The 18,478-nt window shown below is 49.7% G+C and overlaps 1 protein-coding gene across 1 annotated transcript; it reads left to right on the top strand.

The window, feature by feature from the left end:
• Positions 1–3,931: 3,931 nt before the first annotated feature.
• On the top strand, positions 3,932–6,356 carry ASCL1 (achaete-scute family bHLH transcription factor 1). Its single transcript, XM_064737081.1, has 2 exons — positions 3,932–4,997; positions 5,218–6,356. Exon 1 carries the CDS (start codon positions 4,318–4,320, stop codon positions 4,972–4,974), a length of 657 nt encoding a protein of 218 aa, XP_064593151.1. The 5' UTR covers positions 3,932–4,317; the 3' UTR covers positions 4,975–4,997; positions 5,218–6,356.
• The last annotated feature ends 12,122 nt before the right edge of the window (positions 6,357–18,478 follow it).

Here is an 18,478-nt window from a genome sequence, read left to right as displayed (position 1 = left end):
TTTTCATTCATTATTCTCTCTCCCTCTCTTTTTTCCCCCCCTTCCTTGTGTGTGTGGCTTCTCGGTCTGATCTGTAGCTTGTTACCACCCACTGCACGCTCTCTCCTGCAGCCGAGGTGTTTCTATACAAACTTCAGCGTCCAGTTGTCATATTAATTATTACACTGAGTAATGACTGAAATAGTCAAAATAAGGGGAGACTCAAGAGAGCTTTTTCTTGCTGCTCAAAGATTCAGCAAAGAAGCCTTGCAACAAAGCACTAATTGGTCCCCAGAAATACTCTGACAAGGCATGGAAGATAGGTTTCATAAAGCCCAGCAATTGTGAAGGGGGAAAAGATCCTTGAATAGACCCCACGCTTCTTTTCTAAACTCTCTTGCTGAGCAAAAAATGGACTGCTTCTTGAATACTGGACTGATCTTGAATGCTATACCCAGCAGAGAAAAAAATGCACCATTTATTGTAAGTTTTTTTTCCAGCTATTCATGTGTTCTATGTGGAGAATAAGCTGGTTTTGTTTACCATGAAAGACCTTTTACTTTATTTTCACTCTTGGGGGGGAAGCTGGAAAGGCGAGGGGGAGGGCGAGGGGAGGGAGAGAAACACATGTGCCCAAATCCAGACGAGCTGCCTACTGTAACAAAATGGAGTGTAACAAATCCTACAGAAGTCCCGAATGTATCGATTCTTTGAAGATCTATATAGATTAACGACTTTCGTTCTGCTTTTCCAAGACAGCATTTAATCATAACGTAAATGGCCTTTAAAAAAGAAAAGAAGTGGCAAGAAAAAAAAAAAAAGCATACCAGAGCTGGTTTTTTTTTTTTTTTTTTTTAAAAAAAGGCAAGGACTTCAAAAGGCCTCATGAGTATGGCTACAATTTAGGCACACAAAAAAGTCACTAGAAAATAGTGACAATCCAAAATTTAAAAATAAACAAACAAATAAATAAAGACTGAAATAAAAGTGCCAAATGAAAAGGGCAAGGGCTATTTATCATTATATTAGAATGAAGAATTTCAAGGCGCAGGTGCAGGACTGTGCATAGGAGTGGGTGGAGGCGGGGGACCTTGGGACAATATTTATTATTTAGGAATCTGGTCCTTTACTCTGCACAGAGAACCCACAGAGGAGCTGGCCAGATTGGAATTACCCCAGACATAAGGGGTGAGTTCCTTCCCCGGTGGCAGTGGGAGGAAAGAGAAAAGGGAGGAAAAGGCTCTGCCCCCCTCATCCACCCCCCACACAAACACACACCATGACCCAAATGGGTACAGGGCCACAGAGGCACAATTACATGAGTTACACTTGGTGACCTCTGGGACACACAGTTTTTTGCCTTTTTAAGAGCCCTCTGAGGCTGGAGAAGAAGGGACCCAGAAACTCCAGCCTTATTCTGCCACTTCCAGGAAGAAGGGCAGGAATGTCCCTATGTAGTATATCTACACAAGTTATGGAATCAGGCTGATCTAGAAGAATTAGTCTGTTTAAATACATATATATATTTTACAGGGCCGCAATTTGATATTTCTGTTAGCACTTCCCAAAGTCATGATGCAGAGTTGGTGATGCAACAACTGCTTCCAGTGCAGTCTGTTCTGACATCAGACAAGGGATGTTGAACAAACCATCCAGGAGACCTGAAACTGAAGGAGAGCTCCCCAAACAGGAAATACAAGGAAACCTTTTATCCTGCTAAGGTTTAGCTTTCCTGCCCAAGAGTGGATAAAATAAGTTTAAACATTTCCTATGTGATGAGACAGTAGCTAGAAGTCAGACACTGGTCAGAGATCAGTGAAGAGGTCCCAAAATAAATATGACCACACATAACTACTTCACATTTGTCATCACAGGTGCTGAAGAGCTGACATGCTTAACATGACACAGCATTAAAAGCTGAAATGTTAAAAACATTACACAATTAGTAGCTAGCAGGTACCCTTTGAGGTTCTCCTGTGCTCTGTTTCTGCTTAGTACTTTTTTAACTCACACACAGCCAGGGTCAGAGACCCATTGGTAGATGAGAAGAACTGTTTTCTACAGCTCCAGATTGCTGCAATTGAGGTCAACAACAGTACAGGGCTTACTTTTGCAGTCATTTCCACTGAAACATTAACATGGACTGTGCAGGTCCCCTCCTTCCATGCTTTGGAACTGGTGTGAGTACTAGGGATTAAAGTCACCTACCAGGGATTTTCTAAAACCATATCACCATGGCAAGGCTGTCACACCATGGCTCTGCTCTTTTTGGTGGGATAGCGAGCACACACATCTGAGTTTACAGAGTGGAAATGAGACAGAGTAGAAGGCAGAAAATGTGCTAAAGATTTCAGAAATATAAGAAAGGCAGGAGGGCAGGGGGAGAGTGCCAAGATCAGCATTCTCTGGTGCTGAACCTGGTCATGCCTCCCAGGCTGCCTACACCTCTGCAGCCCCAAGGGTCAGCGTGACCCCCAAAGCACACCAGCCTCAAACTCTCAGCATTTGCTCCTGAACCACAACTGAGACTTCACCTCAGAGCAGTGATAATTTCCCCTGCACAGGCCAGGTCCATCCTGAGTGCGCAGTTACAAGCCAATGCCATTGCCTGCTTGCAGAGCTGCTGCCCCATTTCCACTTTGCAGGGTGACACAGGGAGGAGCAGCGGGTCAGTGGCTTCCCCGGGCTCAGCAAGCAGACAGTGTGGCCTGAGAAATGGGATCTGGCAGGGACAGGTGTGCTGGCTCCACACCTGCCAGCTCTGCCCAACACACCCTTACTTTACGAGGCAAACCTCCTCCCTCCCCGTGCCGGACCGCCCGAGCGGGACGTGCCCAGGAGAGGTTTGTTCTTTCCCTCCTGACAGGCTGACCCCGCGGTGATCAGCATTCCGGAGGGGTAATTCGAGGTGACTTCTCAGAGAAGCCTCTACCCTGCTCTGCTCTGAGCCGCCCTCCTCCTGTCACCCGGCCGGGCTCCCCCGCGGTTGTCGCTGGCTAATAGAGCCATCAGGCGGCCCCGGGGCGTGTGCGGTGCCGGGCACACGCGGCTCCGGCCGCTGCAAGCGGGGAGGGGGGCACGGCAGCCCCCAGCGGTGGGGCTCGGACACTCATGGAGCTCAGCGCGGCGAGCCAAGGGAGCGATACCAGCCTCCCGGTGCTCTCCAGGGACAAGGAGAAGCCGAGGTCCCGCACACGAAGTTTCCCTGAACGCGCCACGTCCCGCAATGGCAGGGGCGCTTCTCCCGCGGGCGCGCACCGCTTTGGCTGCCCTCGCCACGGGACAGCTCCGTGCCTACACATCCCGCACCGCGGCTCTCCCCCCTCCAAACCCCGGCAGGTGCGCAGGGGATGCTCCGCCGGGAGTTCCCGGCTGCCTGTCCCTCAGCGCGATCCGCACCCCTCGGCGGGCGGGCCGGGCTCCCCCTTTCCCTTCCCCTTTCCCCTCACGCTTTCCCGCCCCCGCCCCCCCCGCGGCGCCCACGCGCGCCGCCCCCGCCCCGCCCCCGGCCCGCGCGGCGCCCCGGCGCGGGTGTTTGCTCAGGGCCGGGAGCGCGGCACGCGCCGGGCGCACGCACTTGCGACAACAAACCCGCGAGCGGCGGGGGCGGCGCGCGGGGCGGGGGAGCGGTGCGCGGGGGGGAGGGGGGCGGGGCCGCCAGCGCGTGTGCGGCGGGGGGCGCGGGGGCTGCCGTGTGTCTGTCTGTCTGTCTGTATGTGTGTGTGTATGTGTGTCTGTCTGTCTACGTGTGCGCGTCCCGCGCTGAAAAGGCGGCAGCGCTCCGCGCATCGCGGCCGGCAAAGCCGGGTTGCGTGGAAGGCGCAAGGTGCAGGGTGTGCGTGTGTGTGTGTGTGTGTGTGAGCGCGGGGGGCGGCGGGGGGAGGCTCGTCCCTGTGTGTGTGTGTGTGTGTGTGTGTGTAGGAGAAGGGGGGGCGGCGAGCCCCGTCCGCCCCTTATAAGAGACACAATCCTCAGCCACTTTTTTGCAAAGGGGGCTTTGCAAAGCAGCCTGCGCACACGCGAGCGCCACGAGCCTCCCCGCGGCCGCCGCACGGAGGGCGAGAGGGAGGGGGGCGGGCAGAGCCGCCCGCCGTCCCCGCCGCCCGCCCGGCTCCGCCGTCCGCTCCCGTCGCTCGCCGCTGTCCCTTTCCCTTGCCTGTCTGTCGCCTAGCTCTTTTTCTTCTTCTTCTTCTTCTTATTTTTTTTTTTTAATTTTAAATTGAACGTCGCAAGTTTTTCCTTTTTCTCGTTTTGAATTTTTTTTCTGTGGTGCTGGTGGGGGGACGGGGACCGGCCGTCCCTCGGGCGCCCCCGCCTCGCAGGACGCCCCCCTCGCCTATGGCCAGCGGCAGCCCCGCCAGGATGTCCAGCGCCGCCGGGCAGCCGCCCTTCCTGCAGCCCGCCTGCTTCTTCGCCGCGGCCGTGGCCGCCGCCGCCGCCGCCGCCCCGCCGGGGCCGCCCCCGGGGGCGCCGCCGCCGCAGCTGAGCCCGGCGGGCGGGCAGCCCTCCCCGGGCGGCAAGCCCTCGGCGCCGCGGGCGGCCAAGCGGCAGCGCTCGGCCTCGCCGGAGCTGATGCGCTGCAAGAGGAGGCTCAACTTCAGCGGCTTCGGGTACAGCCTGCCGCAGCAGCAGCCCGCCGCCGTGGCGCGGCGCAACGAGCGGGAGCGCAACCGGGTGAAGCTGGTGAACCTGGGCTTCGCCACGCTGCGGGAGCACGTCCCCAACGGCGCCGCCAACAAGAAGATGAGCAAGGTGGAGACGCTCCGCTCCGCCGTCGAGTACATCCGCGCCCTGCAGCAGCTGCTCGACGAGCATGACGCCGTCAGCGCCGCCTTCCAAGCGGGCGTCCTCTCGCCCACCATCTCGCCCAGCTACTCCCACGACATGAACTCCATGGCGGGCTCCCCCGTCTCCTCCTATTCCTCCGACGAGGGCTCCTACGACCCGCTCAGCCCCGAGGAGCAGGAGCTTCTGGACTTCACCAGCTGGTTCTGAGCGCCGGCCGCCCTCCCCGGCAGGTGGGTAGGAGCCCGCGGAGGGCCGGGGGATCCCGGGGGGACACCGGGGTGATACCGGGGGGACGGACGCGGGGCCGCAGCCGCCGGGGGAGGGGATACAGCCGGGGATGCCCCTCGGGCGGTCGCAGCGTGTCCCGCGGTACTTACGAGCGGCTCTGCGGCCCGACGCTGCGCTGGTCGCGGCGTGGCTCTGATCTCCTCTTTTCTTTTATTGTTACAGGACGGTTGCAAAAGGGAAAAAAAAACAACAAACCAACAAAAACCAAAAAAAAAAAAAAACCGACACAAAACCAGATCACACACAGAGAGACAAAAATCCACGCAGAAAAAAGAACCTGTTGCGTTTCCCTTTCCCCTGCCGTCGGAGGGCGGTGCGGGCACGTCTCTCGGCGGGCGGGCACAGCGCTGCCCGGGGACCGGCCGGGCTCTGCAGTGCCCCGGAGTGCGGCCCGGCGGAGCGGCTGTCCGGCGGGGAGCCGCGGGAAAGGGCGCTGCGCTCCTCGGCCGGCGGAGGAGCTCTTCCTCTTCTTCCTCCTCCTCCTCCTCAGCAGAAAGGCGGCCGGCCCATCTCCGCACCTCGCCGCCGCCGCGGCCCTTCAGAGACTGGCGTTCATCACCTGTGGACAAAGTTAGTTTCCCGATGTCTGTGGAGATGCTGAAGTTAAGCTATGCTGTACTCAAAGAAGTTCCTGGAGCCCCGTCTACCTTCCGTCTCCCCGTGCCTCTCCCTCCCCTCGATCCAAGCTTTTCCTCTCGTTTCCATCATAGAATGCTTCCAATCTTTTTTTTTTTTTGTGAATTTTTTTATGATAAGAAAATCTATTTGTATCTATCCTAACCCGTTTGGGGATATATTAAGCTATTTTTGTACATAAGAGAGAGAGAGATTTATAGAGGTTTTGTACAAATGGTTTAAAATGTGTATATCTTGATACTTTTTTTAATATGTAATGCTTATTACCTCTTCATGTTTAGACTCGTAGTCAACGTTACCTTACAACTGCCATTTTTGTACGTGGTTTTGTAAAGGACTTGGATTTCCTCCAGATGTACTTTAGCACCAATGTGTCTTACTTTATAGAAATTTTGTTAATGTATTAATAATGTCATTAAACAATGTTCAAAGTGAACAAAGTTTATGCAGCTATTGTCCAAACGCAAAACGGTAGCCATTTGTTCTCATGTGCTGCCTTTTGGGAAAAAGAAAAAAAAAAAGAAAAACCAGACAAGCAAACAAACAACCCCCCCACCACCAACACTGCCTTTTCTTACTGTTTTATTACAAACTGACAAAGGTCCTGTATAACCCTATTTTATACAAACTAGTTTCGTAATAAAAATTTTTTTAAATTAAAATGATCAGCTGCCTACCGCATGCAATTTTTTTTCTTTCTGTCATTGACAACGATGAATGTAAGGACAGAATGTTAATCGATGTTATAGCAGAGCTAAGCTGCATATGAAGTGTCTGTACCTGATGGATGTAACATATATATCTTTATCTATCTCTATATAAATATGCAAAGATCTAGCGCTATCACCATTGTTTCCTTGCCCTTCTGTGTTGCAAATGTGTATCCAAATCAAAAGGAGAGGGGATGATTAATGATTACATTGTCCTTCCTGAAATCACTGCACATTACAGAATTCCTCCTAAAGCCCAAGTCCTAAAAAAAGAGGGCGCTGCATCCCGCGTTTGGGGATGCGGTGTGACCCTGTCCTCCTCCGCGGCTCTGACCCATCGGGGCAGGAAAACACGGCGATGGCACCGCCACCCAAAGCACGGGGCGCTGTTCTGCCTCTGCGAGCGCTGGCTGGGTAAATAAAACCGTGGCGGGGAAGATGGGAAGCGAGAGGCGAAGGGAGATAAAATTAAATAAATAAATAAAGTAGTAGAAATCGGTGGCAGCGTAGAGCTATTGGCCTTTCCAAACTTGTTATTCTGCCCAAATAGCGTGATCTGCCTGTAAAAGTACCCAATTACCAAGACTCAAAAACAAATTGGACTCTTCCCCCCATTCCCTGCTTTTTTTTTTTTTTTTTTTTTTTTTTTTTTTTTTTTTTTGGCTAGCCTGCTTGTTGTCAGTTAGCAAGGACGTGACCAGAATTCGCCTCCTTTTCGCCTGGCTCCTGCATCACTTGCAAATTCAGTTTGCGTGCACCAAGCCAAGCGGAAAGCAAAGCTCAAAACGCATCTTAAAAAAAAAAAGAAAAAGAAAGAAAAAACCCCAACAAAGACTGGGGAGAGCCGGTGTATCGTACGGAGTTAAAAAGAAAAAAAAATTAGTCCTCTCCGCTACAAATGTGCCGTCGAGTTGCGAGGGATGCTCTATTTTTAAAAAAGAGGAGGGAAAAACTTTGGTGGAGGAGGCTGGAATTTTCTCTCAGTGTGTGTGTATGTGTAACTACAGATAGATATGGATATATATATATATATATACAGGGACGCATATGCACACATAGACGCTTACTAGTGTGTATTCCTGCATTGCTTTTGCCCCTTCGCCTCCTCCCCCCACGGCCTGAAATGATCAATACGTGATTTAATCGCGGGGGGGGAGGGCAGAGGAGGGGGAGGACGGGACGGGAGGACGGGACACGCTGGGGTCACGAAATCCCTCATTACTTTAGCACAAACACTCATTGTTTTAAGCGCTCGTGGAACTAATGTTTAGTTATGAAAATAATAACCGTTATATGCCGCCATCCGCTCTCCCTTTACAGCATCTCCCTTTTTATTTACCCACTTTTGCAAGTGTACAGATAAGGTATGCAAAGAAAGTGTAGCGAGTAATTTATAGCTATGAATATAACATTAGGATAATGTTTCATTCTGTTACAAAGGCGAAATTTCTCTTCCTTGTGTAGACAGGTGTTCTTTTTTGCTCACTTCTGAATAGTAAATATCCCGACTCATTAAACTAAAGGCAAAGTTACGCTGTTGTTCGCTACAATGTATAAGACAGGCTCAGAAATTCACCACCTCCTCCCTCCCTCTTCCCCTCAGCCCCTTCCAGAAAGAAAGAAAGAAAGAAAGAAAGAAAACACACACACACAATTTTACTGAAGATAGGGAAAGGGCAAAGCAGGATTGGGGTAAATCTCATTACATCTGCTCTAATCGCTTAGCAACACAAAGCCTTTTCTTGTATTAGCGCGGAGAGCCTTTCAGCGCTGCCTGACAGACAGTATTCAGTTAGCATTAGTAAACTCCATAAATCAGGGACTTCTTTGGGCGCACTATAAGTTTTAGAACTACTCAGGATTTGCTTGGGGGGTGGGGGAAGAGGAGCGGGGAGGGGATGTGCGTGCAGATGAAGGCTGCTTGGCCACGGGTTTATTAATTCATCTACCTGTGTGTTTATTTCTCGCAATGCACGAAAACTGTCCCGCCAACAATTGCCAGAGTGAGTGCCCTCCCCCAAGCCACGGGCAGCGGGGTAGCCAAGCCAGCGGCGCTGGGCAGCGCTGCCCCCACGGGGGGATCGGCGCCCGGAGGGGGAGCCTGCCCGATGTGTGGGGTTCACCCTCGCTCCCCATCCCTGCTCTGCCGCTGCCCACAGACCCCCGTGATGCTATTTTATACAGAAACTTTGCTCCGCACATGGGAGCAGCGCCCTCCGCCCCTCCTGCACAGGTAAGAGTGAGGGGGAGCCCCCCAGGCCCTGTGTGGGGAAGGGCTGTGGGCTCCCCTTTGAGCCTCCTATAGCACCCAGCCCTGCTCTCACCTTCCCCTCAGAGAGGCGCCGACCCGCACACAGCCCCGCTAGCACCCCGGGGGGTTCACCTCCTGTTCTAATTTTCTTCCCCCTCTCTTTTTCCTTTTATTTTTTTTTTAATTTGTTTATTTGTTCCCCCTCCTCCTTCCTTTTTCTCCCGCGCCCCTCCCCGCGGCGGCGGGGCAGGTCCTGCCTTTTGTGTGTGCGGGCCGGCCGGGGCAGGCGGGGGGGCCGGGCAGGCAGCGGGCAGCGCTGTCCCCGCGCGTGTCGAGCCTCGGCCTTTATCGCGGCGGCGGCGGCGCGGCGGGGGCCCGGCCGGGGCTCGGGGGCGGCGTGCGCCCGCCGCAGCTGCCGCAAGCCCGCCCGCCCGCCCGCCCGCGCTCCCCGCCCCGCTCCGCTCCGCGCTCGCCCGCGCTCCCCGCCCCGCTCCACTCCGCGCTGCCCGGGCACCTGCCCAAGGAGAGCCGGGCACACACACACACACACACATGGGACGCCCTGGCCCGCCGCTCCACCATAACGCAGCGCGTATTACTCAGTGCATTCAGGGATTAGCTCGGCTTGGAGTGCGGGGCGACTCTGCGCCTCCCCGCTCCTCCTCGCCTCTTGGAAAGGGGAGAGGGGAGAAGCGCCCCCAGCTCACCCCCGGTCGCCTCTCCTCTCCCCCCCACCCCGGTTTGTCCCAGCGACTTCAGCTCCCAAGCGAGCGGGCTCTTAGCGTGTCAGGCCGCACAATGCGGGGCTAATTCCTGCTGCAAAAGGCAAGTGGTGAAGAATCAATCGCAGGCTTTATACAATCAAAAGGGATGATGGGCTTGGGGTTGCAAATTATTTTTTTTTTTAAAGTTCCCTACCCCAGCCTGAATTTCTCCTGCTCCTTACCCCCGTCCTATCAATAATCCCATGCAGGCGATTGCAGAGCGAGGTAAAGCTATCATTTGTATGCGCCTGAAGATTAATTTCCCCCATGTACCAACTCAACGGCATAGTTATCTCTTTAACAGGGAAAACAGTTTGGCTCCATTGTCGGGTTGCCAAGACCGCCTTTTGAGAAAGGGAGCCCGGCTAGCCTCTGATCAAACTCAAAGGTTAGTTAAAAGACAAAAACAGCTGAAAATCTTCATGAATAATGCTGTTTCCCCGAGCCCAGTGTAGTGCAAGCGCACATTTCAATGCCAGAGCATTTTGTTATGCTGCTCGCCTAAGTCAGAATTTCACAGAAAAGGCAGAGAAGAAAAGCTCCAACAATTAGAGGGGGCCTGTCAGAAAACATTAACGCCTTCCTCGCCCAGCCTGTCAAGCGTGCTGGAAATAAAAAACGGGCATAGCGAATCGCACCTCCACCCTCCGGAGCTGCAGAAAGGAGAGGGAGGGGGAGTTAGGGACAGAGAAGTAAAGAGAGAGAGACAAATGGACAGGCCCAGGCAGTTAACAGTCCCCCTCGGCTTTGCAGTTCATCCAAAAGCTGGAAAAAGAAGGGGAAAGGACCTGCAGCTGGATGTTCTCGCTTGATATTCATCCTTCTGTTTCATGCCCCAGAATTATATTTGTTCTCAGGACCATTGAATTCACACACACACACAAACACAAACAAAAACACACATGCACATACTCAGACCTTTACACCTTCAGCTCTTTCCTGCATCAGCCCTGCAGAGCACACCAGGTACCTGGTGAGACAGCAGCCCAGCAGAGCTGTTACCACTTTCTGCTTTCTTCTCCCTCCAGTCTCATGTCTAAGTTTCCATCTCTGTTACAATGCAGATGTCCAGGGTGGCCAACCTGCAGCTGGGCTGAAGGAGCTCGTGTCAGAGAAGCTGTGCTTATGTATAACACCAGAGCTATCTTATTCTTCAGAATTTTTTAGGAAAATGTGTTTCAAATGTACAGTTTTAACTATCGAGATCAACTACCTGTATGCTTGAGTCACTTTCCCTAGTTAAATACCTGCTGACAATTACACTAAAATATTTAAAGCTTCCCCTGCACTGATGTTGATTTCTGTAAGTGAACATCTAGACTTTGACTTTCCTGGCCAAAGCACAGAGTTTTACCAGTAATTTAAATAACAAGAGAGCTCTGGTTCATCTCTTACTGCGAGCAAAACCTCAGACCACCACTTAAACTTTTTTTTTCTTTTGCTTTGTTGCCTTTGTTGTCTCATTGCAAAGATATGTATATGTTAATAACTGATAAGGAGCAGATCAGCACTGAGCAGCTTCTACATTCAGCCTTCTGCTGGGTGGGGAAGAGTAGGGGAGATTACTCCTGTGCATAGTAGTTTTCATACAGGGGCTGAAATAATGAAATTCCAGCAAAATACAAAGTAACTGAAAGGAAGGAGCACCTCCAAACTTCCAATCTGAGGTGTTCCAGGGGTTGTATCTGTAAAGGGATACACAGTTCAGACAGTGTGTGAAAGACATCAGACTGCCCATGGTTAGAGAGCTGAGTGATTTCTATACATCCTGTGGGGATGTATAGATGACAGGAACTTCCCCAGGAATCCATACACACCCTGGAGCAGCACAGTACATCCAGGCAAAGTGGTACTTGCTGCTCCCCTTCAGAGAAGGCAGGGATCTCCTGTGGCTTTGGAGCCACATATATCCCTTGGAGGATGTATGCAAAAGAAAAGCCTCACAGAGCACTGGGACTTTCATTGGCTCTGACACTTCTGTCCTGGAGAAACACAAGCAACTGGTAGGAGAGGGGAGAAGTTTCAAGAGATACTTTTTCTCCCTCTATCTGGTTCCCTGGTACTTACTATCCTAATTACAGAGGGGTAAGATGGGTAAAAATGCAGGCATGGGAAGCCAAGGGCATTGATCATGGACTGAAGCTATCTATTCATTGCTGGTTGTGAGTTTGCCCTGACTCCATCCATTTCAGCCTGACATCCACAAGTGCTAAGCAGAGACCATAAGCAGTTCCTCACAGATGCCTGGGGATATGCAGCATTGGGAGAACCCGAGAAAACTGGCAAGGGAGAGGGGGTCTGTGATCCAGACTCTGCTTCGTGCAAGGTGCTGTGGGAAGAGCCAGCGCATACTAATAGTCTGCCTTATTTTCCTGGGGCACAGACAATCCATGCTTCTTTTTATCCCACTGCAAACAAGATTCAATCCAGTTTTTGGTCCTTACCTACCACCCAGAAAAGGACGGTTATGTATCCTAAAACATCAGACTAAACATCTGTATGTTGCACAATATGTGACACGTGGGTTGCTTAGGAGTAAAACTCGTTTGAAAATGTTACCCAACAAGCCATGTATTTCAATCTTCTCTTAGACCCTGTAAACAACTACAGCAGTCAATTGCAGTTTTCTGCTGGTCACTGCTGCTTTGCACAAACACGTAACTTTCTTGATTTCTGCTTCTATATATTCCCAATAGCACTGGGGAAGGAAAGATAAACTTCACAAAGACTCCCTATAACCAGCTCCCGTGGCATAACCCAGGCCTTCACTATAGGGAAGGGGAATTGTCTTCCTAAATGGAGGCCAAACTCATTTGGTTCAATTTTGCAGAAGCAGATCACTGAGGGAGCACAGGTTCCAGTTTTGGGATGAGGTCCTCCTCCCTCCCCACCAGTCACACCACTCTCTTGCTCACTCTCCCCTCCTGCTGCTGGCCACAGCTTGGAGCTATTTTAATTTGCACTTGCTGGACTGTCAGGGCTATATCACTCTGGAAGAGAAAAGGAAAAGCCCCATATTAGTAAAGTGTGAAATGCAGTTTTGACTGAAAAGGGAAGCCATTTCGACATGATTATACCGTGACAGTGCAGATTAAAACCCTGCCATATGGCCTAAGATAGGTTTGTTCTTACTTTCAGGTAACAACGCATTGCTAATTAAGTGGTGATGACATTTCCAAAGGGAAAAGGAAAAAAAAAGAAAAAGAAAAGCCACTTGTATGTGAAATAAAGACAGTCAAGAGAAGGGAAGACATCAATCGGTGCTCATAATAGTGGAAATCAGCTTCCTTTTATCATTGTGGTTTGGTCTGAATAGAAGAGAATTTGTTTGATTTGTTATTGAGTAAACAATAATTCATGTGTGCCCTTGTAGATGTGAACACAGTGCTCCCGAAGGGCACCTGACTGACAGTGCAGGAGAGCAAAGTCCTGCATCACATCCAGGACAAACACTGCAAGGGCAACAGCACAGAGAGGCTCCCACCCTGCTTTGGCAAGGCCCTGCAAGAGGGTGATGGAGATTTCCCTGAGCAGGGTGGGAAGCCAGCCCACCTCTTAAATGGCAGTCACATTTAAGCACATACTTTAGTGCCTCTCTGTACTGGAGATCTTTGCTTTTGCATCTCAGGAGATACAGCAGCAAATGATGGCAGAACCAGGTGACACAAAACCCACAGTCCTGTCTACAGCCACTGCTGTGTCTCTGTGGATAGCAGTAGCTTTAAGAGAATAAATGGAATAGTATCACACTGTTGGTTTACAAGCAAAGGGTCACTTTGCCCACTAATAGCCAGGCCTTTGAGACTTTCAGATGAAGGGTGTTCTTTAAAGACCCAAATTTTACTTGCAGTTTCTTTTACTTGCTCATATATACATGTGCATATATTTCTCCAGGCCATATAGATTCCATTCAGAGCAGATGACTCAAAAGTCTGATAAACAGGCAGTGGAACACATTTTGCTTCATCTTGTTTTATGTTTCATAGTAAACCTCATTTTAGGTTGCTCTAATGTACATCATGTGGGTCTGCCTAGCCCTGACTTAGCAAGGGCACTTACAGTGCCTATCCTGTCAAACAGGAGCTACTGTCAAAACACAAACAAAAAAAGAGGCACAACTTCCATACTTACATCTCTTCCTGATTGTGTTGCTGCTCAGATGAACTCCATAGCTTCATGTGGTTCTCACAGATTTTGCTCAATGCTCAATGATTTGAAGTTGGAGTTCAGCAGCCAATTAAGGTTCTGGTAGACAAAGATGCCCCATGGACAGGCCTGACAGCACTTTATCCTTTCTGCTCTCAATTTTTTGCTTCTTTCTCTTCTACCTCTTTAGCCTCCCACTTCTCATATCTGGGGCTGCACCAGCTTGAGAGTTATGCTTGAACCAATTTCCAGGGTAAATACTCATTCACTAGTAAACATCTTCAGGCAGACATTCTCACATCTCTCCCTAGCATAGTATATTGAGAATGAGTGTGGGTTGGAAGGAGACCAGCAAACCAAGAAGAAAGCACAGATGAAGCCTTCAGAAGAGTCTGCTAGCATGTACTACATACCTTAGTCCCAAATCCCCATGGTCTTCACCAAAGGTTTGGATTCTGCCTCTTAGGGACTGTCTGGTGAAGATGGTGGCCAATTTCTCCTGCCTCTGAATCCAGCAAGCCTGTAGGAAATAATGCTGGGTAAAAATTCTGGCAATTGTCTCTACATGTGCAGAAAGGAGGATGGCAGGACCTGCAGTGTCAGAGGATGCAGTGCAAGATGCTGTGGCAGAAATCATGACAGGGAGAGGGGCACCTACTGAACAGAAGTGCTGTGTACAGCACAGAGCTGGGTTCTAATGAGTAAAATGGGAGCGTATATAGGAAGAGCAACGCTGAGCAGATCCTCCTGACACCCAGGCAGTGAGTGGCAGATCCTCCTGGCACCCAGCCCCAGGAGACCACTCCATAGCAGCCAGCAGCACCCCAGGGCTCCCACAGGTCCCTCTTCTTGTGTTCATGCATATGTCAGAGGAGATGTGTTTGTGCAGGTAGAGATGCTTGTAGAGAAGGCTGGCAGGGGTGTGAAACAAACACAGGAGGATAATGGCTTTATCCTTGCTTCAGCTACTTGGTCTCTATCTGAAGGCAGATGTGTTTTCAGATCTATTTTCACTTTCTCCAAGATCCTGTGGAAATCACTGTAAAGAGATTGCCCTGTACAGAGAAACAGAAACAAAACAGCTGCTGGAGAAAGCAGTGAGCAAACCTCCTTCCCTTCCCCCTTGCTCCAAGTTAAATGCCAGAAGACCAGTGCAGCCCCAGGGTAGCTGAGGAGGACAATGACACATCCAAGAGGGCCACTTTGCTCAGTCTGGGCTGTCCCTTGGCTTCTCTGCATGGCCAACCCCCATCTTCTTGGCACTTCACTTTTAGTTACCACTACTCCTCTCTCTCTGTGTGGGGAACTGCTACTGACCAATGGAGCATTTATAAATAGAACAATGTTTAATTAACACAACAGTAGGACAGACTTGTTGAAATACTTCCCAGACAGCAGGCAAGAGTCCTGACAAGGAGACTATTATGGGAATTTTAATGAATCCTTCCAGAGTGGGACAGCTTCCATACACCTACATTGCAATGACTAATTTTGTTTGTGAGAATTGTATTGGTAAATGATGCAGAGTGACAATAACGTTGGGGACCAGCAAACTGAATAAAGTCACTGGGTGACTGTGTGAAATACTGCCTACAGACAGAGCAGAGTGCTTACTAAATGCAGTGCAGTCATGGGTCTGAGTGCCCAAAAGCCCAGCTACAAATGGAGTTTGCATAAGGCAGGCAAAGAAGCAATTAAATAACCCAAACAAGGATCTAGCTGTGCCAGATGACACCACAGCATGAAAAGAAGCAGGGGCTGAGCAACAGCTTCTGTGAGACACAACCAGGAGCATGTGCCTTATTAACACCACTGTTAAATGCATGCTTGCTAGCTGCTGCTGCTGTAATTGAGACCACTCACAGATATCCTTGCCATCTCCCTTTCTAAGAAAACAGGAAATTAAAATTGTCAGCCCCAGTGCTGGGCCTGTGTAAGGTTCCCACCTATGGTACAGCAGCCTACTTCTTCTAACAGGGATGTGAGAAATGTGAATCAGGGGGCACTGGAAGGACAAAATGTTCAATGTCAGTGCATTCCTGTGAGATCACCTCTGCCTAGCTCTGGAAACTTTTCTTACTCTAGCAGAGACATTGTACACCATCAGTAACCCAGTGGCCATAATCAATAAGTACTAATGAGCTGAGAATTTCAGAAAGAGCTTTTTATCCTTAAAAATCTTAAGAAAAAGCTCCCAGGAAGACATTCTGCAATGACCAATGTGTTATATTCAGATTTTCCAGCTCAGCTGTCCACTGCTGTGCTGTACAGACAGTAGCCAGCAAGGGACTCTCTGCAGGCCTTGTTCTTCTGACTTCATTGTTATACATCTGAGGTTCTTTTTTCCCCAAAAATCTAGATTTTAATAAATGGATTCAAGATATGCCTTATCTATCCAGGGAGACTGGGCACCAACAGTTTTCTTCTCTGATTTTGCCATTTTTTCTTCCTTACAGGCATATCACATCTTTTTTTCTGGAGTACAACAGTTAAGGTGAACACACATTGACTACTGAAACATGTTGCAATGCATTCCAAACAAAACAGTGTTGAAAAGTAAGTTTGGAATGGAAGTGTATGCTAGAATAGTGAGAAGAGCAGTAAAATGAAGACTTTGGTGCATTACTTCAAAAATTCAGGAGCAAAATAGTTTCTGAATTGTTGGGCTTGACAGTGATGTACACAAAACTGACCAAGAAAATAAACAGAATTATTGCTGAAAACTTCAGTAACACACAAGGATTTAACAGAACTGGAGTCAAACTTTGCAAACTGTTTACAATAAGCTTTGGTTTCCTGAGGAAAAGATATGAGAGGGGAGAGAATATATTCTTTTTAGTGCTACAGATGCTGCATTCAGAGGTGCAGGTCGCAAAAAAACATTGATTAATTTTTATCCCCACGCATCTGTTTCCTGTTGAATTCTTCCCTTTGCATAATGTGGAGTCTTGTCTGTCAGATTAACGCAAGGCTTCACCCCCAGACAAAAGTGCTGGCCTCTGACAAATCCATCTAGAGCACACCTAGCTCCATCGGTGGGCACATTATAAAAGGTAATGAGCCTGACACCCCTCCAGCTCCAGCTGCTGCAGCAGCGTGTAATGAGCGCTGCTCTATGGGCTCCGACGCTCGCCCTGAAACGCCATTGAGAGCCCAGACAGCATGCCACTGAATTTAATTTACTGCTTAGCATCAGCTGGCCCCAGATGATGGAAGGTCATCTGTATGGAGGGTCAAGTGGGATAAACAGCTCCAAATCTCCCTTCTGCCCAAGGGCTCAGAGCTGGTAAGCCCCAGGGCAAGCAGGCACGGACCTGATGGGGGCATGTTGGCTGAGCAGGCTCCACAGGCAGATTCCTTTGGAGCATCTGTTCTCCCAGATGAGAAATCCCTCCCATTGACAATATCCCACCAGCATTTTCACAGAAATGTTGAGAAAATCCAATGCAATAGGCCAGGTTCCTTGGGGGAGTTAGTCTGCCATTGTAGGTATTTCTTTTCTGATAGTGTAACTTTCCTGCCTTCATAACAAGACATCACACAGTATTTTGCTTGTAAGGTATCAAGAATTTTCAGATCATAAAGTACCATCATTCTCTTTCAAGAAAGCAAGGCTGGAAGGAAAGTTTGAATAGCCCAGAAAGAGCCAATGTCAGAGATAAAAGGAAAAAAATGAATAAAAAGGGAAGCACATGGTGATACTACCTTTAGTGTTGTACAACTCAAGGATGTGAGGAGCCAAGGCAGTGATATTGTGTTTAATTCCTCCCTGCGACTTTTTCTGCCATGCCATAAATATGTTCTGACTCTAAGCTTTATGTGTATATAAAACTAAACCCAGTCAATGAGAAAATGTAAAAGATTAATTTGTTATGTTCAGCCTAAGGGCGGGACCTGCCTCTGCTGAGAGACTAACAAGCCATCTCATACTCCAGTAGGTTATGATCTTGGAAGAGCAGGACTCAGAAATGCAGGTCTGGCAGGGGAGAGGGGCTATTTCCCAATGAGAAGATGGGTAATGCTCTTTAAGGATGTCCCAGCCTTAAACCCAGAGATGTGACTATGCAGTAAGAATCGGCACAGCCAGATTCAAGCTCACCCATGTCCATCCATTCAGATTCAAGCTCTGAAAAGTGTAAAGATGCTAATGGGAATGGGGGCCTGGGGCATGGTGTGCTCCAGGCAATTTCTGCATCTGCTCTTCAAAGACACAGCCATTGAATCCAATGAGACCACCTGAGGAGTAGGAAACCTTCCTGAGAGAGCAACATAGTCAGAATCAGACCCCCAGGGAGTGTAATATAGGTCTTTAAAAATTTGTCTCACTGTGTGGTGGCAGGTTTCTCACTGGCTTCTCTGCCTGCACGCCTGCCCTCGTGTCTGTACTGCGTGGTGTGTGTGCTTGGTTTGGTGCAGCCCTCATGTGTGCATGTTCTTCCTCTGCTCACAGGACACCAGGGGCTTGGGACAGTCACACATGGGGCAGGCAGGGCCCAAAGGCAGAGCTGCACAGCTCCCTCCATGTGGGCAGGCTGTGCGGCACAAAGGCAGGTACCATCGCTCTGCCTGCACACTGCTACTGCACAGATATAATTATGCCCCAAACATTTCCCTTTCTTTAGATATTGCCACCTCTTCCAGCGCAGACAAAGACCTGTTGTGAGGCTGTGCTCCTTTTCTGTGCAGATGACAGGTGGGAATGAAGGTTTGATATAAATATTCCCTGGTCTGAAGTGGATGGGGAGCAAGATCTGGCCTAATTTTCCACCCTGAACAAACAATTTTGCTTTGCTCGAAACTTTTTCTAAAAAGAATAAGCTCAATTAAGAAAACCACAACAGCACAACTTTTAAAAAATACCATCGTTATTGTTCGTGTGGGTTTTGGGTGGGCTGTGGAAATTGATTTACGAGTCA

The sequence above is a fragment of the Zonotrichia leucophrys genome, chromosome 1A, assembly GCF_028769735.1.
Source record: "Zonotrichia leucophrys gambelii isolate GWCS_2022_RI chromosome 1A, RI_Zleu_2.0, whole genome shotgun sequence".
In the NCBI taxonomy this organism is placed as follows: Eukaryota; Metazoa; Chordata; class Aves; order Passeriformes; family Passerellidae; genus Zonotrichia; species Zonotrichia leucophrys.
The sequence above is the reverse complement of the archived record's forward strand: the minus strand, read 5'-3'. Positions and strand labels throughout refer to the sequence as shown.